General features: G+C 51.0%; 1 protein-coding gene across 2 annotated transcripts; it reads left to right on the forward strand.

Annotated features, from left to right (window-relative positions):
• The first annotated feature begins 427 nt into the window (after positions 1–427).
• On the forward strand, positions 428–23,345 carry ELAVL1 (ELAV like RNA binding protein 1). 2 transcript variants are annotated; one of them, XM_042829338.1, is made up of 7 exons: positions 428–506; positions 4,291–4,474; positions 12,467–12,570; positions 12,841–12,994; positions 16,456–16,681; positions 20,552–20,665; positions 21,772–23,345. In XM_042829338.1, exons 2-7 carry the CDS (start codon positions 4,303–4,305, stop codon positions 22,094–22,096), a joined length of 1,095 nt encoding a protein of 364 aa, XP_042685272.1. In that variant the 5' UTR covers positions 428–506; positions 4,291–4,302; the 3' UTR covers positions 22,097–23,345. The 2 variants fall into 2 exon arrangements, with proteins under 2 accessions (XP_042685272.1, XP_042685273.1); XM_042829339.1 differs by lacking the exon at positions 20,552–20,665 and having other exon boundaries at positions 21,772–23,343.
• Positions 23,346–23,822: the final 477 nt, after the last annotated feature.

Below are 23,822 nucleotides of genomic sequence, written 5' to 3' on the forward strand. Positions count from 1 at the left end.
GAGGTCCTCCTCGTTGCCCACGGGCAGCCTGGGCTCCAGCCCCATTTCTCCCCGCCCGGAGGCTGCGCTGAGCTCCTCTCCTTCTTTGCGCCCGCAGGCAGCGCGAAGCTCCGGGCTGGAGCTCCGTCCCGCAGCACGGCCGCGCTCCCGCCGTCCTCCCCGCAGCGCCGCAGCCCGGCCATTTCCGGTGCCGCCCCGCACACCCGCGCTCCGTCCGGCTCCCGCCGCCGTTCCCCGCACCCTCCCGCCCCACGCGGAGCCCAGCAGTTCCTCCCGCTCTTCCCGGGGGCGCCCACCCCGGCGCGGCGCCCCTCCCCCCGCGGTTCGCGGCCGCCGCGAGACGGACGGCCAGGCGGACCAATGAGACGCGGGACACGTGCGCGCGGCGTCCAATGGCGTTCGGCGGGCGGGGGCGGGGGGGCGTGACCGGCGGCGCTGCGAGCGGCTTGTTGTGCGCTGCGGAGCCGTTCGCCTCCCGCTGCACGGCCGCGCCGAACCGCAGCGAGGTGAGAACGGGCCGCGCCGGGCCGGGGAGGGGCGGCGCCCGCGGAGCTCCCGGCGCTCCAGGGCGGGGCGGAACGCGGCGGAACGGGAGCGGCGGGGATCGGGGCGGCGAGGCCTAGTCTCGGGCCTGCGGGGGAGAGCCGGGCCTGAGGGGGGAGGGGCCCGGGGCGGGCGGGGCGGCGGATGGGGCGGGGGGGCGGGGAGGGGAGGGGCGAGAATGAGCGGCAATGGGCGGCAGTGAGCGGTAATGGGCGGCAGTGAGTGGCTGTGCGGGGCGGCGGGGCGCAGCGGACGGCGCCGCTCAGCTCGGCTCGGCTCGGCGCTGTCTGGCTCGGCTCGGTGCTGCTCGGCTCGGCTCGGCTCGGCTCGGCTCGGCTCGGTCCGCCTCGGCTCGGTCCGCCTCGGCTCGGCTCGGCGCTGTCCGGCTCGGCTCGGCGCTGGGATCTGTCCCGTTAGCCTTACCCGATGTGAGCGCGGAGCCGGCAGAGATGCGAGGTTTCCCGTCCTGCCGCGCAGCGCTGAGGCCGTGTGCGATGTGCGGCTCTGTGCCGCCTGTCCGCTGCTCGCCGTGACCCGCCTGGCTGCCCAGCACCGCCCCGTGGAGGTGATGCACGCGCTGTGCAGCTGAGCATCATAGGCTGAAAAGGACCGTCTCGGTCATCTGGTTCCAACCCGTGCTGTGTGCAGGATTTAAGCTGCTCCTGGTGCGTTTTTACAGCAGAGGAGATGGAGATGAGCAGGTGCTCATGGCTGTGTGCTCCTTTGCTGTTCTGGTTTCCTTCCCATCACTGGCAGTGGTTTCTCTTTTGGCCTCAAGCCCTTCTTGCTCTGAGTGCTACCAAAAGCACTGGGAGCAGCACTGGCTGTATGGCGGTGAGTGAGGATCCCTGAGAGGAGCTTAGAAGGGTTCTGAGGTAAATGTGATCATTGTGGAAATGCCCCTTGGAGGCATGGAGAAGTAAAGAATGTGGAGATGTGTGATGGGTTTTCACAGTAGCTGGTGGTGGTGATGGAGGGAGGCCTTTTTGACATCAGAACTGAGAGGAAATGTTGGCATCTTCAATACAACTGAGCCAAAGCGGCGGGGAAGGGAAATGTGTTCATTCCAGGGTTGCAAAGGGGAGAAAGAAATCAATAGAAGCCCATTAATGCTGAAAATCCGTCAGGACAGGCAAGCCGGCACAATGCATTCCGTGGATGGATGAGCAAAAGGGGCTTCAACACGTGTGGGTTCAGCAGCTTGTATGGCCTGACAGTGGGCAAGGATCCTCCTGGTGGTTAAATGCAGTTTTAATGGAGACCCCCACGTGGGCACATTTCAGCAGCTGCCTTGCTGGGGTTTATTTCTCCATCCAGAAGAAGCAGATCCCAGATGCCATATGGGTGCCCTGTGCCACCAAGCCGGGCTGTGGGGGGGGCTTTGTGTGCAGGGTGCCAGGAGGGTCCTGGGGGGAGATGTGTGGTGTCTGCAGAGGGATCCGGATCAGGAGGTGGGACAGCAGCATTCTGGCTGCAGAGCGTTGGGAGATTCATCTCTTCTCTTCCTCTTGGAAGCACGTAGGCCTGGTGCTGTTGATCTGCATCCTCACTGTGATCTCCATGGGGATTTGTTGTCCCGCCCCTGTGCCTGGATTGAACTCTTGCTTCTCAGTGCCATCTCTTGGCTGCAAAGGAAGCTCTGTTTTATCAAGGCTGTGTTGGAATGTTGTTGGAAGTGACTTTCCTGGTGGGTGGGGGCTGATGGGAGCTCGCTGTGCTCTGCTTTGCCTATTGGTGTGTTGCCGTGTGCTCAGTGCTGGGCTTCTCAGCCCCTCTGCACCCATCCCTTGTGTCTGTGGGGCTCTGCTTGGCACTGCCCTTGGCGTAGCAGTGTCCTTCTGGCTCTGTTTCAGATGTGGTCTCCAAGGAAGCCTGCCCTGCAGCCTCACCACTGAGCAGTGGATGCTCAATGACCAGACCAGGCAGCAGGTTGTTTGCCTCTGAGCCTTGTGGGAAGGAAGGCATGCCAATAAGCATCGTCTTTCTGCTGCAGATGGAGGAGCAGGGCTCTTTATATGGCCCTGGAGTTCTCCTTGAGGTCAGCCAGTGCCTTCAGGGCCCAACCCTTGAGACCAAAGTTGGCCCAAGCAGAGCCCCACCAGCACTGCGTGGCTCAGTGCAGCCCCTGCTCACTCACCAGTGCTGTCTTGGGCCAAGTGTCAGCTGTTGGTGTAGGCTGTGATAGCAGAGATCATGGAGCCGTTCACAGAGCTCTGATCTTCTTGTGCTCAGCACCGCTGGCAGCCTGGGTTGATGAGAAGTGCTCCAGGGCTGGAGAGCAAAGTGCTGGTGTGACAGGACAGAGCTCGCTGCTCGTGGAAGAGAACCTTCTTAGGTTCTGCAGCAGCTGACATGTTATCGTCTATCATCTGTTTTTGTGTCTGCATTCAAATCTGTGAGCCCAACAGTGGTCTTGTGCCTTTGTGGGCCTGTAGGTGAAGGGAGGATGTAGCAAACCTCTGAGCTGTTTGTGTCAGGAGCAGGAATCCTCCCTGAGAGCGTTCCTGTGTCAGCCTGGTTCGTAAGTTTGCTTTCTTAGCAAACTGAATCAGCAGTGCCCTGGGCACTGTGTGTGTATCTCAGGGAGTGGAGGTGAGCGTTGCAGGCAGTGCAGTGAGAGGCTGTGACTTCAAGCTGATTCCAGTTCCAAAGTGCTGTTGCTTCCCAGACCATACACTGGTCTGGGAGTTCCGTGCTTGGCAAAATTGCCTTTCAACAACTTAGAAACTGTCTCAGCCACGTGGCCCAGAGGCTGCAGTGAGGTGAGCAAGGAAGGTTCAGGTGTTCTGGTGTCCTGGAGCAGAGCAGGAGCCCAGATGGTGAGCCTGTGCCTTCATGGCTCTGGCACAGCTGGAAGGGGACCTGTGCTTGCTGTACAGCTTTGCAGTACAGCTGAGACAGTCTGACAGCTTGGGATGCAGAAGTGAGGAATATCTTGCTTGGCTCCTGGCTTTGCAGCTTCTCTCCTTGCTCTCCTATTCCCTGTTGTTGGTTCCTGTGCTTATCTTGCTGCAAAGAAAGCAGCTTAGAGCTGCTGATACAGCATAACTGCTTCCCTCCTGCCACGATTTCCCACTGCCTCCGTGGAGCAGATGCCTGTCCTGGGGGCAGGGGGGAGTTTGCTGCTGTTGGCACTTGAGATGCAGAAATGTGGGGTTCAGAGGCTTCTCAGTGCAGAGTAGCAAGACCCCCTCCGTGGTTTGCTTCGTTCCATCCTCACCAAACAAAGGATTTGGTCTCAGTGTACGGCTGTGGGTCTGGTGGTGGTTTGTTCCCACACGGTGTGCTCAGTGATTTGTTTTTTTCCCATTAAGAACGCTGACTTTCCCAAGAAGTGTGAAGCAAACACTCATTGCTACTCAGCAGATGCTGGAGAATGGACTGAAAGCCTCTCTTCCATGGCAGTGTTCCCTCTGTGGATATGGGCTTTCTGACTTTAACCCTGCTGTTGTGATGGTTGGGTTTATAGCGACGTGCATGAAGAGCTGCTGCCATTCCTTTGCCCTGAAGGAAAGGAGCCGTGGGAGCCGTGCAGTGTGCCACGTGGTCCCTGAAATGCTGTTTGAAGGAATGAATTCTTCTGGGAATGGCAACAAAAATAGTTTTGTTTTACAAGTGGGGAAAAATGTGCATAGTTGGAACAATTGCTTTTTGTCTGAAATAAACAGCCCGGCTGATGGCAGGTGGAGGAAGCCTGGCTCACACCGAGCTCTACAACTTATTTATTTGGGGTTTTTCTCTTTGCAGATACGTTATAAGATGTCTAATGGTTATGAAGACCACATGGCTGAAGATTGCAGAGATGACATCGGCAGAACAAATCTCATTGTGAACTACCTCCCCCAGAACATGACGCAGGATGAGCTGCGGAGCCTCTTCAGCAGTATCGGCGAAGTTGAATCTGCAAAGCTGATTCGGGACAAAGTTGCAGGTATGATAGAAGAACGATGAAATTTCACTCGGTGGAGCCCTCCACCAAGTGCCTGGGAGCAGTTCAGTGTGGAGTGTCTTTGTGTTGCTGTGTGTGTGTGTGATCCAAGTACTGCTGTGCATCCATGACGATGCACAGTGCTTTGGTCCTGCAGGATGCTTGAGGCCAAATCCAAAATCTTTCTGTGCAGTTGTGATTCCTAACCTTGAGCACAGGATGCATACGTACTTCAAGCAGTCTGAATTTGATCCCTGGCAAACCTGTTTTTTCTGCAGTCAGAGCTTTTATGGCACTGATTTCCTTGCCTATCAGGAAATGAAGCTGGGAAAGCAAACGGGATCCTGGGCTCCATCAGCAGAGGGGTGGCAGCAGGGACAGGGAGGCGATCGTCCCCCTCTGCTCTGCTCTTGTGAGGCCCCATCTGCAGCACTGTGCACAGGGCTGGAGCCCCAGCACAAGAAAGACAGGGAGCTGTTGGAGAGGGTCTGGAGGAGCCACAGAAATGAGCAGGGGCTGCAGCACCTTCCTGCAAAGACAGGCTGAGGGAGCTGGGCTCGTTCAGCATGGAGCAAAGAAGGCTGGGGGTGACCTCAGTGCAGCCTGCAGTGCCTAAAGGGAGCCTGCAAACAGGAGGGGAATCAACTCTGTGCAAGGGGAGATGGCAGCAGGACGAGGGGAAATGGTTTGAATTGAGGGAGGGCAGATGGAGGTTGGATGTCAAGGGAAGTTCTGTGCTGTGAGAGCGGTGAGGTGCTGGAACAGCTGCCCAGAGAGGCTGTGATGCCCCGTCCATCCCTGGAGGTGTTCAAGGCCGGGTTGGATGGGGCCCTGGGCAGCCTGGGCTGCTGTGAAATGGGGAGGTTGGTGGCCCTGCAGGGGGTTGGAGGTTCACGACCCTTGGGGTCCCTTCCAACCCTGTCCATTCTGTGATGAACTTGGGATATAGGTGATCAGTGTGTGAGTATCAGTAAGAAGACACGTGCTGTGTGTCTGAAGCAGTGTTGTGGGCTTGCTGTTCCTCAGGCATTTCACTTGTAAGCCCTTGAAGTGGGATTGTTGGTCACTGCTTTAAAAACAGCAGGGGGAATGGAGTGAAACATAACTGTAGATGGGAGCAGGCAGAGCTGGGTCTGTGAGCTCTGTGTGGTTGCAGGAGCTTTTTGCACGTGCTGTCCGTGCTTTAACCCTGCACTGTTTGGCTGTGTGTACAAATTGTGGTGATTCCTGTTCAGAACCCACAGAACCTGTGGTGCAGTGGGAGACAGAGGCAGTTGTTGCAGTGCATGGTGTTGGTGCTGCTCGTGGTGTGCAGGCGGCTGCGCTGTGGGGCTTTCTGTTCCATGCCCTGCAGAATGTGATACTGATTTAAATCCTCATCTGATCCATATCAAACAGTCCTTAACTATTTCACCACATGAAAACCACAGGAAAGTGGGTGAAATGCATGAGAGTTCTTGCATTGCCCCTACTGATTTTGTTACGCTCTTGAGAGTAGAAATGAGAACTGGCTAACAAGAGATGTGAAATGTATTTTCTCAGTGGCTTTGTATGTGTGCTCATCTGAAAGCAGTGCCGGGCCCTGGCTTTGCCTGGTGGTGCTTGATCAAAATACAAACTTAGGGACAGCGTGAGTAAATTCCTCATGAAAGTCATGGCATGAAATGCACTTTTCTTAGAACACGTGGGTAGCTGAGCTTTCAGCCTAGCTGTTGTACGGTTTGAGATGCTGAGAAGTGCAGGCTTGCTTTGGAGGCTGTTTTGCAAGGAAACAAGGCTGCTCAGGGGAACATTATGAAGCCTTTTGTTGTGTCTGAGCTGCCCTACATCTCGTGGTGCTGAGCAAGGCCAGGTCTGTGTGCTGCAGATGAGGAGGAGGGGTTGGGGGGTCTTGCAGTAGATTTCTGCTTTCCTGCGCTTGGCTGACCCTGCAGGGCTGTGATGGAGGAGCAGAAGCACAGAGCAAAGCCTGTGGCTGGGCAGTGGGCAGGTCGTGGTGCTGGCATGGGAGGCAGTGGGGGAGGCAACCTCGTGTTCTGTGGGAACCAGACTTTTCAGTGTAGCTGCCTCTGTTGGCTGCATTTATTCAGTTAGCAGCAGTGCTTGGGCTCGATGCTTGTTGTTCACAGGACAGTGGCTGATCTGTGTTTTTTCCTCAATCTATTAACGGAGCTCGCGGGGCAGAAAGTCCCTTCTGCCTGACTGAGTGCAGTTGTTAATGATTTAGTGAACTCACCTCAGCCTCCTGCAGAGCCATTGCAGATCGATGACTGCTGCTGGAAGCGTGGCTTTGTTGGTCAAGCTGGGATGACTTCATTTCATTTCTGCAATGACCATAAAGAGAAGCACCCTTCCAGCTCCAATGATGGCAGAAGCTGTCAGTGTCTGCATTCTCCTGTTCATCCCCACATTCCGGAGTGATTCCAGACGTGACTTTGCTTCGGCTGTGAAGAGTGCATCAGTGCTCAGCATCTGTGCTCTTGCAGCCAAACCTGGCACTGCAGCTCTCTGTGCTTACATTTGTGATGGGCATCACCTCCAGGATTTTCGCACAGCAGGACTCACAGGGCATTGCTCTTTCTGTCAGAACTTGAAGGCCGGCACCGACTCGGAGCCCCAGGGAAACGTTAGAAGGTCACTGCCCAATATAGTGTGGTCACGTCTGAGATGGTACTTTTTGCTGCTGTGTCTTTTTTAGTTATTGCTGAGGCCTGCAAGGCGCCATTGACCCAGTTCAACTGAGAGCTCTGTGAGGCTGCGAGCAACGATGAGCCCAGTGGTTTGTCTGGTCTTTCTGTGCTAATGAGGCTGTGGCTTTCTGAGGCTGGCTTCAGACGTCCTGGTCCCAGAGCTGTGCTCTGTGCTGATCCCTACCCAGCAATGTGTGGGCTGTTACCTGCTGCCGTGGGTGGCTCTACAGAGGAAATGCATCCTGTCCTGTCTTTTGCATCAAGGGTGCTTGGATGATGTGCTGAGGCATCCTGTGTTTCCAGTCTGCTGTGCTCTTACAGGTGAACGTGGAGCTGTTTTCCCTTGTTCTGCAGCTGGACCAAATGCTGGAGCTAAAAATTAACTTCCTGCGAGCGTATGTTTTTGTTTCAGTCTTCCTTCCCCTTGCAGGATTGCTGACACTTGCATACCTGACAGCCCTAGAGCTTTGGAACAGTTGGGTTAAACTTTTCCCACAGCCTCAGCTCCCCGTGGGAGCCATGCTGTGCTGGATGGCAGTACCTGGTGTGTGCTGCTCCAGCAGTGCTCTGATAGATGTTGGTGTGGCTGCAGGAGGGAGACATCGCCTTCCTCACTCCGTTCCTGGAGTCTTACGCCGCTTGAGGAGAGAATAATGCATCTACACTTGGAATGAAGGATATGATCCATCAGAGTGCACCAGTCTCTGCCTGAACCCATCAGCTACTGCAATCTGGCCATGCCTGTGCATGCAATGAGAGGTGATGGCAGAATTCCCTGCAGGTTCTGCACGTTGGAGTACTGGAGCTCACAGCCACGCACGTGGATCAGCAGCTCCAGGTCAAAGCTCTCCCTCTGTCCTTGCTGGAAAGGCATGGAGCAGAGTGGGCATTCCCAGGTGACTTGTTGGTCACAGCTCAGCCGCACCACGCCGTGTGCTAACCATGGCTTACAGCTTCAGTTCTAGGTGAATTACAGGAGCCAGCACACATGCTCCTTGTCATTGCATCTTCTCTGGAAGACCCTCTCGTAGAAGTGGTGCAACCCAAACCAGAAGCAGGCACCTCTGAACACGCAGAGGAAGGAACCGCTGTCGCTCCTGTGATGGGATGACTGCTCGTGCTGCTGTCACTTGCTGTTCCTTTCCAGTCCACTAACAGAATTCTGAAATATTCTTGTCTCCTGGAAAGCATTCAAGTATTCTGTTTGCCTGAAATTGTTCCCTTCTGCATGGGAAACAACCACAGCGTTGTGCAGTTCTTATCTGTGTTGGGAATGCTCTGTTACCCCAGGTTTTTTAAGACAATCTTTGATTATCTTAGCACTGTGTGCTTGAAGACACTGATTGCTCCCCATCATACAGAGGCACATGAAGCCAGAAAGGCCCGTGCTGATGAGCTGCTCATTGTATGAAGTGCTCTGCTTTACTAAAGCAGGTGTCTTCCTTTGCCCTTCTTCTTTTCCCTCACCAACCATGATGTGAAACCTTTAATTGTGCTCTTGTGTTTCTTAGCATGTTTATATTTGAAGTTATTGCCCTGCATCGTTTTGGAGCACTTTAATTCTCTTCCAGTGAAAAAGTGCTTTCCATTCCAACAACTGATGAACAAAATCTGTCCTAAAGCTTAAGAAACTCAGGTTTTACAGTAGGTTTTCAGGGCTTGGAGCTGTTGTTCTTTCTGCAGATGGTCAAAACTTGCAGCGCTGTGGTGATGGTGGTGTCCCTGGAGCTCTCCCTTGCACCCAGGGTGAAATCCCAGCTCATGCTCAGTTGGCTCTGTGCTTTGTGGTGGTTTTTTGTGGAGCACGTGTTTGAATGCTGAAATCAAGATGAGCCACGGCTGCTGCTCTGCCCATATTCACAAACCCAGTCCTGCTGTCAGAAGCTTGCTGGCTGTGGGTATCCCATGCTGATGCTCCCACTTGTGTCTCTTGGCTGCTCTCCCGTGCACAGAAGACTTGCTCCATGACTTTGCTGGAACCAGGATGCCAGCCGGCCTGCGTGGCCCTCTTGGTTTCTATTGAGGATGGTTTGCTGGCTTGCTCTTGTTGGAATTCTCAGCCTCTGTTCGGCTTTGGCTCTCCTGACACCAAGTGGTCTGTTTCTGATCTTCATTCTCCTACAGACCGCTGCTTTTTCCATCTCCTGTGTGCTGGTTGTTTGCATAGCAGCTGTGCCACGAGTTCCCTGCTCAGCCCCGCAGCCCTTCTGACACTCCCACTCCTTTTCCCACATTAGGCCCTGTTCTTGTAGGCTTCAGCAGGCAGTCTTCCCAGGCCTGCCTTCCAGACCTGATGAGATAATGGTTTGAAAACACTTATTTCTGACTAAGCCTCCACTGCCTGAGCTTTGGGACCTGCTTGCCAGCCACGTGCTGGGAAGTGTGAGATGATGAAGGCCATTTCTGGCATCCACTGCCCAGCTCACCCTGCAGATCCCTTCATCCATACGAGCTGGGTCTGCATGGAGCTGTGCAGCCTCTGCTGTCCCAGGGCACAGCTCCATGGAGTCAGCGTGCATCATCACTGCTTGTTTAGGCCTCCATTCCTCTTTGAATTGCTAGCTTTCATTTTCTTTAATTAACCAATTTAGTAAGCAGCGGCCAGGAACACTTGAGGAAATGAGCTCAGCAGTTGCAGAGGTAATTTCTCCATGTGAAGATGTGTGTGTGGTGGGACAGAGGCTGAGGATGAGCCGTGGCCTTGGCTGCCCACCTCCCTTCAGATTCACTGCACAGATTCATTGCACCACATGCATTGTTTTCCTCTCAGCCGTCATTACCAGAGCTCTTTCCAATGGGAGTGGATTTCTCCCAATGGGGTTGGCAGTTCCCAAGTCCTCTGCATTTTCTCATCAGCTCAGGGTGCCCACAGGAGTCCGATGTGGCAGCACTGTGAGCCGAGTGCAAGGCAAACAGCAGCTGCTCAGCACTTTGCTGTGCTGTGCCAATGTCTGCTGAGCAGCAGGGCTGTGCTGGCATCACCTGCGTGCAGAGGAGATGAAACACGGGGATGAAGGAGAAGCTTCTGCGTTGTGTGATTCCATCTGGGTGTAGCACTCCCACCCCCTTCTCATTTCTGTGGGAAGCCATCAGTTTCATTTAGCGACGGCTTCTTTTTAGTTTGGAAACTGGATTTCTGGAGCTGAAGGCTGCCCTAGCAAGGCCAAGGGATGCACTGCCCTGAAAGCCCAGCTGGGTGCTGTCTGCTGACTGCTGTTCTGTCCACCTTGGCTTCTGTCCCTGCCCTCTCTTCTCGCAGGGTGTTCTGATCAGGAGTTGTCGTTGGGGAGTGGGAAAGGTGCAGAGTTGTGCTCAGGTGAAGGTAGTAAAGAAAAGACATGGGGGATGTGGTCACTGTCTGTAACTGGGGGGCGGGCAGCAGGAGGGGTGAGCACGTATGAGCTGGAGGACAGCATTCTCACAGGAACAAATGGGTATGAAGTAAGTAGGGATAAACTTGGAGCCGCTTTTGGAAAGGCAGAGCTTTGGAGGGGAATTTCTAGGATGCGCTCTCAGATTGGAGGTGCTGGGGTGAAAGCCCCGCAGATTTCCCTGTGAAGCTCCTTGTTTAGGGGGGCAATAGGTACAGTGTAACTGCTGGGCTTTGGCCTGGGTGGCGACTTTTGGTCTCCTGTATCCACAAGCACGGTTACGTGTGTATGGGATAAAAACCAAAGTAGCTTAGCCTGCCTTGTCACTGATCTCGGACTGTGCATCAGCATTTAAGCCATCCAAGGCTCTGCAGGACAGCTGCTGGCCAAGGAACAGCAAATTCTGCCCGTGTTCTGGGGACTGAATGCAAGGAAGCAGAGCAGGACCTGCTCTGTTCACCTGCTCTGCACTGAGGCCCAGAACTGCGAGGGCAGCTTGGCAGGGCGATGCTGTACTGAGGGGTGCAGACGGTGCTTTGGGAGCAGCTCTCCTCGCCCAGGGATGTGGCCTGGATCTTTAGGGGCTGCTCACAGAATCGGGACCCAGTTCTGCTGATGTGGCTTTTGTCAGAAGCTGGGGCTGTGATACCCTGCCTATGGAGCGAGCCCTGCGTACCATCTCTGCATGGTGTGGGCTCCCTCTTGGGCTCATCTTTGTTTTCTTAGGTTAGTATGCTTGGCTCCATGTGATGAACGTGTTTCTAATTGATAAATAATGCATTTTCTTAATTAGGAGAAAAAAAACTCAGATAAGCAATTGCGGACTAACCATCTGTGACTGGGATTTCAGAGCTGTACCTCACCACAGTGCATTTCCTGTTCCATTTGCTGAAGTCACCTGTAGGTCTTTAAAGGAGGAAGGCCTAGAGGGTGGATCTGAGATCCTCTGTTGTGTTTGTGGCAGTTCAATATCAGAGTAAATGTGCGTCAGGAAGGTTTGCTCTGTGCTGGTGGAGGTGTTTTGATGCATGGTGAGAGGGCAGGGTGCTGCTCCTGCACGAGGGCCTGGCTTGGTGTGGATCTGGCATCTTTCAAAAGCAAGTGTGGCAATTAACAGGGGCTGTTTATACAACGAAATGGGCGACGTGACATTAATTGGGTTTAGATGGGCTGGTGATGTATTGCATCTCATAACAAAGCAGATGAAGGCAGAAATGTGCCAGGCAGCTCTTCCTTGCCAGCAGAGACTGCTGCAGAGCCAAGCAGGGTTGTCAGGAGAGCCCCTAAGTGGGGAGCCTGCATCCCTGTGCTGCTGTAGCACACAGAGCAGATAAATATCCACTGAAATGTCCTTTGCCTGAAATGTTCCAACAAGTTTTGCATTGTTACTCTCAGATTCTTTTCATAAGAGTTAAGCGTTGTCTTCAAGGCTACTTTTGCTGTCACACTTCAGCTCTGCCTGCTCTGGGCCCCCAGCTGCTCATAAGCTCTACAGATATAGGAAGGAATGAGAGCTTTTTCTCTCTTGTCTCCAGGAGTGAAGGCTGAACCAAAGCGCACAAACGCGTTGTTGGGTGGCTGCTCACCCAGGAGTTTGGCTGCTGACACCTTTCACTTTCTGCTCTACCTGCAGGAGGTGTCCCTGTGCCTTTGTTCCCTGTGAGGTTTGCAGCACTGCTCTCGATATTCAGTCCTGAATTTACAGCTGGGGGATCATTGAGATGAACTGTTCTCCACGGTGTCCGAAGCAGCAAATAAGAGCTTGGGGTTCTTTCATACAATGCATGCCAACCTTGGGAAAGTTCCTGGTGTATTTAAATATTTGCATGATGGATTATGTTGGAGTTCATTTTCCTCCTTTGCATTTGCTTCAGTTTTGGTGGTGATAACTCTCTGGCAAGGGCTGATCTAAAACAATGTGTTCTTCCCTGCAGGACACAGCTTAGGCTATGGTTTTGTGAACTACGTTACTGCAAAAGATGCAGAAAGAGCAATAAACACACTGAACGGCCTCAGACTGCAGTCAAAAACTATCAAGGTAGGACGTACAGATGAGTCTGTGACAACAGCATTGTAATGAGCTTGTAATCAGGATGCTGATTGGTTCTGGTGGTGTGGCCATGATTCTTCCCTTTGCCCTGGCAGTTTTCTTTTGCCCACCTGCCTTTCCTGAACTCCAGGAAATTAAACAGAAGAAGCTTGCGTTGTTCACTGGGGTCTAAACGCGACAACTGATGACAATAAGCTGCTCTCTCCATTTAAACAGACCCCCTTTTATATTTAATTTCAATGATTGATTTGTTTCAAGGTCTCCTATGCTCGTCCAAGTTCTGAAGTTATCAAGGACGCTAATTTATACATCAGTGGGCTCCCGAGGTCGATGACACAGAAGGATGTAGAAGATATGTTCTCACGTTTTGGACGCATCATCAATTCGCGCGTGCTCGTGGATCAAACCACAGGTGGGTCCAATTGCATCAGGTGGGACTGTGATGCACAGCACCTCCGGTGCCTCCTCAGAGTCTGGCTGTTCTTGGGCTGATTTAAGCCAGTTTGGTTCCTTTCTGGCAAACTGTGGCACCTGGTGTCAGCATGGACACGAGGGACGCGCTGTCCTTTTTTGATGTGGTCTTGGTTTTGCGTTCTGTTTGTAAGCACAAGGAATGGCTGAGGCTGCTAAGCACCGTGCTGGGCTGCAGTCTGAGCTCCTCACTTACTCTGTGTTTCCACCACCACTTGTACCAGGCTGAGCTGCTGCTTTGCCACATCTCTGCTGCTCTGACATTCAGCGCAGTGCGTTCCTGCCGCGCTGCTGGCCAGCATTTAATTCTTACCAACACAACTGCTATTCACAGGTGAACACCAAGCTCCAGATGGAAGCACCAACGTGTTTCCTCCTTTATGCTAACTTGGAATTCACTCACGCAATTTCTTGATACTTTAAAACCACCTGAGGTGTTGAACGGTCCTCTGTGGTTACTACAGACCAGAAGAATGAAGCTCAGATGTGAATTACTGCCCTGGAATTTTCTGAATATTATGGCTTAAAAACAAAACCAAAACCACCACCACCAAAACGCCCTAAAGAACAAAGAAATTCCTTTGTTAATTGCTGAGCTCAGGGGGGACTGAAGCTGACTTGGTGTTATGGATGTGTTTTCAGTTCTAATTTCTTACCTCATGATTTCCAGCTGTATGACTGAATAGTTGGGCTTGTCCTGTGACCTGAGCGCTCTGGTTTTTCCAGCAGCCCGTCTGTCACTTAGGAAAGTACTTCTGCACATGCACTCTGCTCTTAACAAGGCGTGCAGTGGATTAGAATAGAAATCAATGGGGAATGAGGTGTGACGCAGTGAGGTGAATTCAGACACGGCCGCAGGCTTGCTTGTGCACATGGCTTAAGGAGCAGCTTTGATCTCTGTGAGCAGCGGGCTGCAATTTAGCGTGGGCAGTCAGCAGTGTGAAGTCTTACCATGTACATAGGCCGCTCTGAAAGTAATGCCTCCTATTTATCTCCGTGAAAACTACAAGTGTCACAAAGAGCATCGTAATGCCCTCTGGTAGATCACGTTCTCAGCCACAAAATGCTGTTTTTTCACTGTGATCACCACCATGAGCTTTGCATTTTCCCCAGCACGAACAAGAGCTGCATGCAGTGGAGGTGATGCTCTGTTTCACAGCTGCCACGTTGGCATTCCATGCCAGGAAGATGTTGCCCACAGAGTCCACCTTTCATCAGATGGAACTGAGAAGCCCCAAATCTGGGCTGTGCAGTGGGTGCACATCACGTTCCCCTCTGCAGGCTGTGTCTTGAACTTGTTCTTCACTGGGGAAACCAGCCCTCCATGGACTGCTGGTTTGAGTCTGGCTGGCAGAGGTGGCACCACCTCTCATCAGGAGTAGTGATGCAACCCAGGAAACCCTCACCTTCAGCCTCTTGTTGGCTCAGCAGGTCCTGGCGAACTGGCAGATGGTATTCTTTCTGTTCCTGTGTGAGCAGTTGTGGGACCCACCTGGCTCAGCCTTTCTGATATCCCAGCACTGCCACCATTGCTTCCAACACATTGAAGCCAGTGTTCAATTCTATATGCAGTTCCCAGTTTGCAGATGAGCTGATCAGGATGCTCTTCATTTCATGGTGTAACAGCTGTGTGCCATTTCCAGTGTGGCTTCTCTTTCACATCACTGCTGGAATTCACCACCCACCCCTCGCTGTGTTCCCAACTGCTGTTTGGTCTCCAGTAAACACACAGTAAGGATCAAAGAATGTCCATGGGACGTGCGTGGCAACAAAATGTAATGGCATATTGGTGGGAAGGTTCATCCCCTACTGCCACCCCACCGACATCCACCTCTGAGATTGTGGACCAACATCGTGGAATAGGAGGCATTACTTTCAGAGCAGCCCTTGTGCCTCCCTCCGAGCTGATCCCCCGTGCAGGGAGCTGCTGCTCAGTGCTCCAGTTTGATCAGGCACTGGAAATGTGGATGCAGGTGAGGTCTGGATACCCATCTGCAGGCACTGCCAAGCTGAGCAAGAGAATCCCGTCCTTCTGTCCTGGGGAGAAAAGGATTCATTTTCTGTAAGTGATGTCTGCACGGCTCTGAGCTGGTGATGTAGATCACAGCTGTAGGTAGAAGCAAGAAAGAAGGCACAGGAAGCTTACTGCTGGAAGTGTCCCAAGATAGCTGCCCTCCTCTGCCAGCAGGACCCGCGTAGCTCTGTCCCACTCAGATGCCCCTGTAGAGCGAGGTGGCAGATGCTGTCAGTGAGCAGTGAGGAGTAATGTTGATCCTGCTGGCGTTGTGTGGTTGTGTCAGCCCAGAAGGTGACACAGGTGGTCAGCACGGGATGTATTTCGGGTCTCACCATGCACACAACACCCGGGCGTCTGTTCCTGGACTGCACACCTCCGTCGGTGTTCAGCTCTGGGCCTGGCTGGGGCTGTGCTTCAGGGCTCACCTCCAGCAGACGCCATCCTCCAGCTTTCAAGGCCTGATCTGTACCAAGACACCTCTACTGTATTTCGGATGAACCGAGGGAGAAGCACAGTGACCCTCTGTTATGATGGTCTGCCTGGTGGCATGCAGTCAATAGGATGAGATGTCATTTCCAGACCTTCTCCCGACGCCCTGAACACAGCCATGCCTTCCCTCACACCATTCTGGGGCAGTTTGAGGGCACAGATTCCCTTCTGCCTGCCATGTCCCCACATCACACTGTATTCCTCCCCTAGCACAGAGGTAACCACGTTCAGTTCAGTGGGGTGTGATGTGATTGTTTATGGTGCAGGTGTGCAGAAGCAGAAGTCGTTGCTTCGGCCACATTACTGAAATAGGGACCTGGCATGGGTGAAACCGTGCATCCAGGAGGGTTAAACACCTCCTGCTGTGGTCTGCAAGTGTGCCTTAGGGCTGGAAAACTGAAAATGTTTGGAAAATCAGTGCCAATTTTGTATTTGCAAGTGATTTCTGGTGATACAGTAATCAAAACCATCACGAGCTTTCTGGTTTCATTTTTCTCCCCTTTGTGGGGTTCTTTTTGAGGGGGGGTGAATTTCAAATGCCTTTTGTTGTTGTTAATGGGAAATGTCATTTGATGTCACAGAGTTTGACCATGTTGGGTTTTCTTTACCTGCAGCACGTGGCAGGTTGAGCTCACTGGTTGGTAGCAGTGGCACGAGCTCCTTGGTTTGCCTTTTGGTTCTGAGTTCTGTGTGTGATTCTCTAGCTGCTGATGAACCTGTAGTAAATGCAGACAACTTGAAAGCTACGACCGCAGAGATTTTTAACCTTTTAATTTTTACTTTCAAGATTATTTTGCGTTTATCCTGAATTTCATTTATTTGTTTTGTTGTTTTTTTGTTTTGTTTGTTTGTTTGTTTGTTATTTTTTTCTTTTTCTTTATCAATTTGGTTAAAAGGTTTATCCAGAGGGGTCGCATTTATCCGGTTTGACAAAAGGTCAGAAGCAGAAGAGGCAATTACAAATTTCAATGGTCACAAACCCCCAGGTTCCTCCGAACCCATCACGGTGAAGTTTGCAGCCAATCCCAACCAGAACAAAAACGTGGCACTGTTGTCCCAGCTGTGTCATTCACCAGCGAGGCGGTTCGGAGGGCCGGTCCACCACCAGGCGCAGAGATTCAGGTAGGTTAGGAGGGATCCTGGTTGCAGCTGCATGCTGAGGCTCCTCATTGCAGCGCTGCGCAGCGCGATGTGAACGGATCGCTGAATTAAAAGGCGATGAAGAGCGAAACCTCACTTGTAAAGCGTGTGTTGAAGCCAGCGGTGCGAAGGCGCAGGCAACTGTGTGTCGCCACGGCTCAGCGCGCTGCAGGTGCCCGTCTCAACAGATCCCCACTCTGTCGTCCCTGTATCTGAATGCAGATCTATTTTGGCAACTTTTAATTAAAGCTCTGAACCATTGGTTCCAGCAGAGGGGGAAAATTAGTAAAGCACAGTAAGTTGGGAAAACCGTGTGTTTGAGGAGGAGGTCGGCTGGGGTTTCGACCTCTGTCTCCTCCTGGTGAGGCCAGGGAGGTGGTTGGGTCATGGCAGCGTTCCTCTGCTTCCTGAGCTGTGGAAATCATTCTGCACTTTGCTTCTGAGATTTGCTGTATCTGCTTTGGATTTGAATAGACTGAATTTGAAGATGAGTTGCCTTAGTTGCTTAAAGAAGAATGCTGATGCTCAGGAGCACGTGTTGAGCTTGCTGTCCTGCAGATGAGACACTGGCTTTGTTCTGAGGCATTCCTGATAGTTTGAGTTCTTGCCCTGTTGAGAATTGATATCTGATTTTTCCCTCCTCTGAGTTACGGATTAGCTCAGGAACACCTGGACTGCAAAACGCAGGGCAGTCGATGCAGTACCAGCATTGTGGTGACCATAGCAGAGCCGTTCAGAAGAGCCAGGCACAGTAGGAACAGGGCTTCTGTCATCTGTTGCCTTATAGGAAACATAAGAAAAAATCCTTACCACGTGATTGGACACTTAGAGAGGCTGTGTGTGCTCCAAATCTGCCATCCGTGAGCAATCTGCTTCCTTTCTGCTGTAGCTCAGGGGGTTCCATGCAGGCGCTCCCCAGCTCTCCTCAAGCTCTGGCCTTTGTGTTGCATTCCCTCTCCTGGGCAGCTCCTGCTCCCAGCTATGAGCTTGCTGCTGGAGGAGGAACAGAGGATGATCTATTGGGTTGGCTGAGGTAGTGGAGGAGCAGGTCTGTGTTACAACTTGCTGCTCTGGGCAGGTAATGGAGCTGAGGTGAAGCTTCTCCAGTTGACTTGAAGAAGAGCCGTCCGTTTCTCTTCATGTCTTGAGTGTGTCCAGAGAGGGGCAGTGGAGCTGTGAGGGGTCTGGAGCCCACATGTTAATGGGGAACAGCTGAGGGAATGGGGTGGGTCAGTCTGAAGGAGGCTCAGGAGGACCTCACCACTCCCTACAACTGCCTGAAATGAGGCTGCGGTGGGGGAAGGTCAGCCCTGCTCCAGGTAACAGCAATGGGACCAGAGGAAATGGCCTCAGGTTGTGCCAGGCTAGGTCAGCTTGGATAATATAGGGACAATTTCTTCTCCAGAAGAGTGGTCAGAGGCTGGGACGGGCTGCTCAGGGGGTGGTGGATCACCATCCCTGGAGGTGTTCAAGGAACGTGTGGATGTGGTACTGAGGGACGTGGTGCAGTGAGCAGCATTGGTGGTAGGAGGGTGGTGGGACTGGGTGATCGTGGAGATCTTTTCCAGCCTTGGTGATTCTGCGATTCTTTAGGAGTTTGGCCAGCACATCCACTGTCCCACAGCCCTTATTTCTTCCCATCCTTCAGGCTAACTGCAGGGGGTTGGAAGTTGATCCTTGAGGTCCTTTCCAACCCGAGCCATCCTACGCTCCTATGATGCTGACAGTGAGAGCAGTTGATGCTGTGTGAAAGCTTAGGGGCGGTGGCTTGGGCTGGGCCTTGTCTCCTTCTGCAGTGTACAAAGCCTGCTGAGATGATCAGCTGCCCCCAGAGAGCTCCCAGCCTGCAGAAATGATGCTTTTGTCGCTACTCCTGAGGCTGAATACTTCAACTAGCATTTTGATAACGCTCCATCTTGTTCCATCATACGATGGAAGGTGAATCCAGGATTAAGTCTTTTGTGTCTCTAATTTGTAATTATGAATTTCTACAGATATTACTCAGATCCTTTCCTGAACATTCCTTTAATCCCTTCTAGTTGCTGCAATGTTTGTGGCTTGCAGCTCACATCAGGGCTGGCCTTCATGGGCAATGGATCTCCGTGTGTTGAACTCTTCAGGAATCATCTTCCAAAGGCTGAAAATCCAGACCAAAGTCCCCAGCTGCCCTATGTACTCTTCTACAGTTCACTATTTTTATGCTAGAAGAATGTTTGTTGGCTTGGGTTTAGTTGTTTTTTATTTCTTGCAGATCTTGAAAATAGTGCTAGGTAAGCTGAAGTGCTTCCAGGCTTGTTGAGAGTTGGAGCTTAGGAATGTAACTTTGGAGATGGTGTTCTAGCGTGTTTAAAGTCAGCCCTGCAATGTATTGAAGATGTAGAGGTTGGTGGCCCTGCCTGTGGCAGGAGGGTCAGTATCTGATCCTTGGGGTCCCTTCCAACCCAAGCCATTCTGTGAGTGAATCTGTTTCATAAGAGTTAGCAAAGGGGCATTTGTATAAACTTGCAAAATGAAAGTTGACAGATAAAGATTAGGCTTACAATGGGGCTGTGACTCAACCTGGCAGGCAGGTTCCCTGACAGGGGGGAAAATCAGGGAGGAAAAACAGCAGCACTTCACAGCTGAGGTAAAAACTATTTGCTAAGACAGGAAAGAAAGAGAAGTACGTGTATTATCACCATTACTGCTACATACTGCTTACAAGTGATGCACGATGCAGTTGCTCACCTCCCACTGGCTGATGCCCAGCCTGCCCTCAGCACTGCAGGTCAAACACCCCTCTGGCCAGTGTGGGTCAGCTGTGATGGGGCTGTTTGGGTTTTGCTTGTTTTGATAAACCTGAAGCATTTCTGTGAGTCAAAAAGCTGAAAGAGGAGAACTTGTTTGAAATGAGTTGTGCTCAAAGCGTGGCAGGGCTTAGTGTTTCCCATGATTTTGCACGTTCTAGATTTGTTGTCCTCTGCCTTTCAAGCCCCATCTCCTTTGCAGCATGTATTGTGGTGGGGTCTTGCTGCCATGGGGCTTTGTAGCAGGCAGGTGCTGCTGGAACCAACGCTGCATGGCTCTGAGCTCAGGGATTCCTGCACACAGCGACCCAAGACTGGTGATCTGTTGAGATGAACCTTTTCCTGATAGCAATTAAGATAAGGAGATGATTACTCACACAGAAGAGTTAGAAAGCTGAAAAGTGTCTGTTGGGGAAAAAAAAAAAAAAAAAAAAAAAAACCAAAAAACAAAGAAAGAACTACAAGGATATGAAGCATGCCAACAGAGGAACGTTTTCATATGGAAGCAAAATAAATGCTGAGTAGATGTCACAGAACTACGTGGGTTAGCGCGTTTCATTCTGCTCCTCTTAACCGCTTTCTCAGTTTTACTGTAGTGCAAGGATTCCCAAACTCGGATGTGCTCGGGGTTGGCCAGCAGTGGCAGCAGCAGTGAGTACCTGCAGCGTGAGCTCAGGGGCAGCCGCGCCAGCAGCAGGCTGGGCTGCAGGCAGCAGCGGTGCCCAGAGGGGAGGGCTGTGCCCCGCAGGCTCCCCCTGGGCCAGGAGGGTCTCCCAGCTCAGCTGCCCTGGGAGGTGAGCTCCCCTGGAGAGCCGGGGCTGCGGGTTGGGGCCGAGCTGATCGCTAAGCGATGCACCCACTGCGCACGGTGCTGATGTGGCTGCCCTGCCTCTGTGCTGCCCTGCGGCTCTGCTCCCTGTCCTCCTCGTTCACGCTGCTGCAAGCCCTCTCTTCCATACGAAGGCAGCTCCTGTCTTTACACAGGGTGAGGAAAAAGTCAGCGGGGAAGTGCTGGGCACTGCGTGCCGTGCTCGCTGCCCAGACATGCGTTCCCTGTTTCCTCCAGGTCAGCAGAGAATCAGGATCTGCCACCGCCATGTCCTTGGCAGAGAGCAGCACGTGTACCGCATTTAAGTGGTTTGCATATCACCAGTGGTACACCACAGTTTGGGAACCCCTGGTATAGTATAATTATATTTCTACAATCACGTGGCCTCTCATTTTTGTATAATACATAAGCAAAAGGGATCAAATGGAGGTTTTCTGCTTTAACTTTTGCATTTCCTGACCTTTGAGTGCTTAGCTGTGCAACCGTAATATTGCATTAAAATGTCCTAAAGCTCTGAATTTCCAGGACAAAGAGCAGAAATAGAAGATTAGAGGGGACTGATACGTGGCTTACGGGAGGAAAGAAAATAATGCAAAGCCAGATATAGCAGAAAATAATTGTTTCTTCTTACTCACATGCCAGAGGGTAGATTTAAGAGCGGGCAGGTGGTGGTGAGATACCCAGTTCAGTCAAGTCAGATGAGTTCAGGGTATGGAGTTGGCATAAAGTGGGTGAGAAGAGAACTGTAAATACTTAAAACTCGTGCACTGTTTTTACATTTGAAAACCACTGCAGTTAAGAGATGTTTATACCTGAATTAAGGAATGATAAACCAAAATGTCAGTTCTGGAGCTAGAAGTGTGGGGCAGCCCAGCTGCGGAGGGTGGCCTGGGGAAGCACCAGCATGTCCTTGGCTCTGTTCTTGTCCTGGTCCACAGACAGAGATTGAAATTAGCACACGCACAAACGCTACTCCTGAAAGAAACCCTCGGATTTAGGGGGTTGCCAATGTGCTACTGCAGAGCCAGAAAAAAATAAAAGGATATTGGCACAGCTGAGGATATTGGATGTTGGAGCTGAGGGTGGCTGGGGTCAGGCTGGGCTGCGGGGAGGGGCTGCACATCGGCCCGTGCTCCAGCAGTGCTGCCCTGCGTTCCAAGGGTTGACCTGAGTCCCCTGTGGAGGTGCTGGCCTAAACTTGCCTTGGGGCGGCGCCACGGCTGCCTGTTTGTGAGGGCAGCTCCCTGTAGGGATAAGTGAAGCACGCGGAACACGTAGCGCTGCTTCTCCTGGCTGCTGTCACTGTGGTTGATTGTCAATTTGAATGCGTAAACGTTTCTTTCTGGCGGTTTTGATATCCGTGTAGAAAATATTCGTTCTCAGTCGCTTCCCGTTCAAGTTGATTTGCTGAATTGAATTGAACTTTTACATGCAATATTGTGCTTTTTATTTGCTAGGTTCTCTCCTATGGGTGTAGATCACATGAGTGGGCTTTCTGGTGTAAATGTTCCAGGAAACGCATCTTCTGGCTGGTGTATCTTCATCTACAACCTTGGTCAAGATGCTGATGAGGGAATCCTCTGGCAGATGTTTGGCCCCTTTGGTGCGGTTACCAATGTGAAAGTTATTCGGGATTTCAACACCAACAAGTGCAAAGGTTTTGGTTTTGTGACCATGACAAACTATGAAGAAGCTGCAATGGCCATAGCAAGTCTTAATGGCTACCGCCTGGGGGACAAAATCTTACAGGTTTCCTTCAAAACCAACAAGTCCCACAAATAACTTGCTCGTGCTTTTTGTATGGAATAGATAATGGAGTGACAGAAGTTGAAACATTTTTGTTAGTGTAAAACTCATTTTGCGCCAATTTTCACAAGTGTTTGTCTTAGTCTAAATGAGAAGTGGAAAAGGTTTTATATTCTGGGATGCAACTGACATGTTCAAATGTTTGAAATCCCACAATGTTAGACCAATTTTAAGTTGCTTTAAGTTATTTCATTTAAAAACATGTTAAAAAAAAAAATAATAATAATAACAACCCCCTGAAATCTGAAGTAGATTGCATTTAACTAGACCCTCTGGATGGTGGTAAAATTGGAGCATGCTTTCACTTATGAGACTAACATTTGTTCCATTGAATGTTGTCTGCAAAAACTGGAATCTCTTCTAAAAACTATCAGGCTGAATTAATGGATTTGCTTGTTTCTCATGTTGTTGTTTTTCTCACCCATTCTCCTGACCCCTCTGCCCCCCCCCTCCCCCGACTCGCTAGTATGGAAGAAAAGTTGAGAAATACTAATGTTTTAGTTGACAGTAAATTTGTTTTGCCGATTAATACTCATTGCTACGTGTCGTTGAGGATTACGCTTTATAAAGTCGAGGTCTTGTAAGTAGTAGCATGCCAGCATAACTTTTAACACCATTGATGAGGTAAGTTGCACACCGAGCAGTGGCCCAGCTGTCAAATTGAAAGGTTTTAGCAACATTTCCTTTTAAAGCCCAACATTTTTAATAGGAACGGACCAAAGAGTTTCAAAGAAACTCCGGGAAGATTTCAGAGTCAAAATGAAACTCCACAAAAGTGTGAATATGTGTCGCTACGTTATCAAACTGAATCTCTTCTGTCCAGATATTTAATGCATGGTGCACTACTTACTGGTACATTATAACGCAGCAAGATACTCGTTTTCAAAGATCATTATAGTCTGAATTCCTTTGGTAGTTCTATTTTGTAAAGAAAAAAAAAATTGTAAACATTTGAGCATTGTATTTCTCGCATCCCTTCTAATGAGTGCTAGATTTTTCTATTTTAATAGGATTTTGTTTTGACAACTAGCTTTACTTATTGAACACTCAGCAGAAAAGTACTTACGACTTGCAAGTTAGATATTAACAAAGAAAACCCTTTGATTTGTAGATTTAAAGATTAATCCCCCAAGTTTTCTGCAGACTGCCTTGAAACTTTGAGTTGTTCTGTTTCTGTTAATTTTCTTTTGCTTTTTTGTGTTTTTTGTTTGTTTTTACTTTTGCATTTAAGAACATTAAATTTGATTTTGTTTTGCTCAAATTTTGTTTTGTTTTTTATTTTCTGTTATTTTTTTGCTTAAGTATTGCACAAAACGTCCAGCTTTCAAGAAAGTGTTGTTTTATGAAGAGCGTAGTTCCTCTTAAAGAGTCTTAATTTCGTCCTTTGACAGATGAGTAGAAGAAAAAGGGATGTGAAATGAGAGCACTGCAGTCCATCTGTCACATAGAGCCTGTGTTCCCCGGGCTGACGTAACCCTGCGGTGCTCTTTGGTAGGAGGCCTGGGACGGATTTGGGGTACAGGCTGTGTGAGGATGCTGCGCGTGGTAGAGACGTGCTCTGTGCGACCTCCAGGTAGGTTCAGTTGCCAAAAAGTTAGGGCAGATGGGAAAGCTGGGTCAGTTCTGTTGCAGTGTCTCCTTTTCGTGTGAACCTCTGCCGGTCCCAAGCTGCGTTCCTGTGCCAGAGGCTGATCCTGGCTGC

Source organism: Centrocercus urophasianus, unplaced genomic scaffold (assembly GCF_019232065.1).
Source record: "Centrocercus urophasianus isolate 14NV4802_14NV808 unplaced genomic scaffold, USGS_Curo_1.0 seq_308, whole genome shotgun sequence".
Taxonomy (NCBI): Eukaryota; Metazoa; Chordata; class Aves; order Galliformes; family Phasianidae; genus Centrocercus; species Centrocercus urophasianus.

Bases quoted from the DNA above. Each gene is read 5' to 3' on its own strand.
- ELAVL1 (XM_042829338.1), top strand. From the start codon at position 4,303: ATGTCTAATGGTTATGAAGACCACATGGCTGAAGATTGCAGAGATGAC. The intron at 16,682-20,551 runs GTAGGTTAGGAG...TGTTTCCTCCAG, and splicing joins CACCAGGCGCAGAGATTCAG to GTCAGCAGAGAATCAGGATC. The intron at 20,666-21,771 runs GTATAGTATAAT...TTTATTTGCTAG, and splicing joins CCACAGTTTGGGAACCCCTG to GTTCTCTCCTATGGGTGTAG.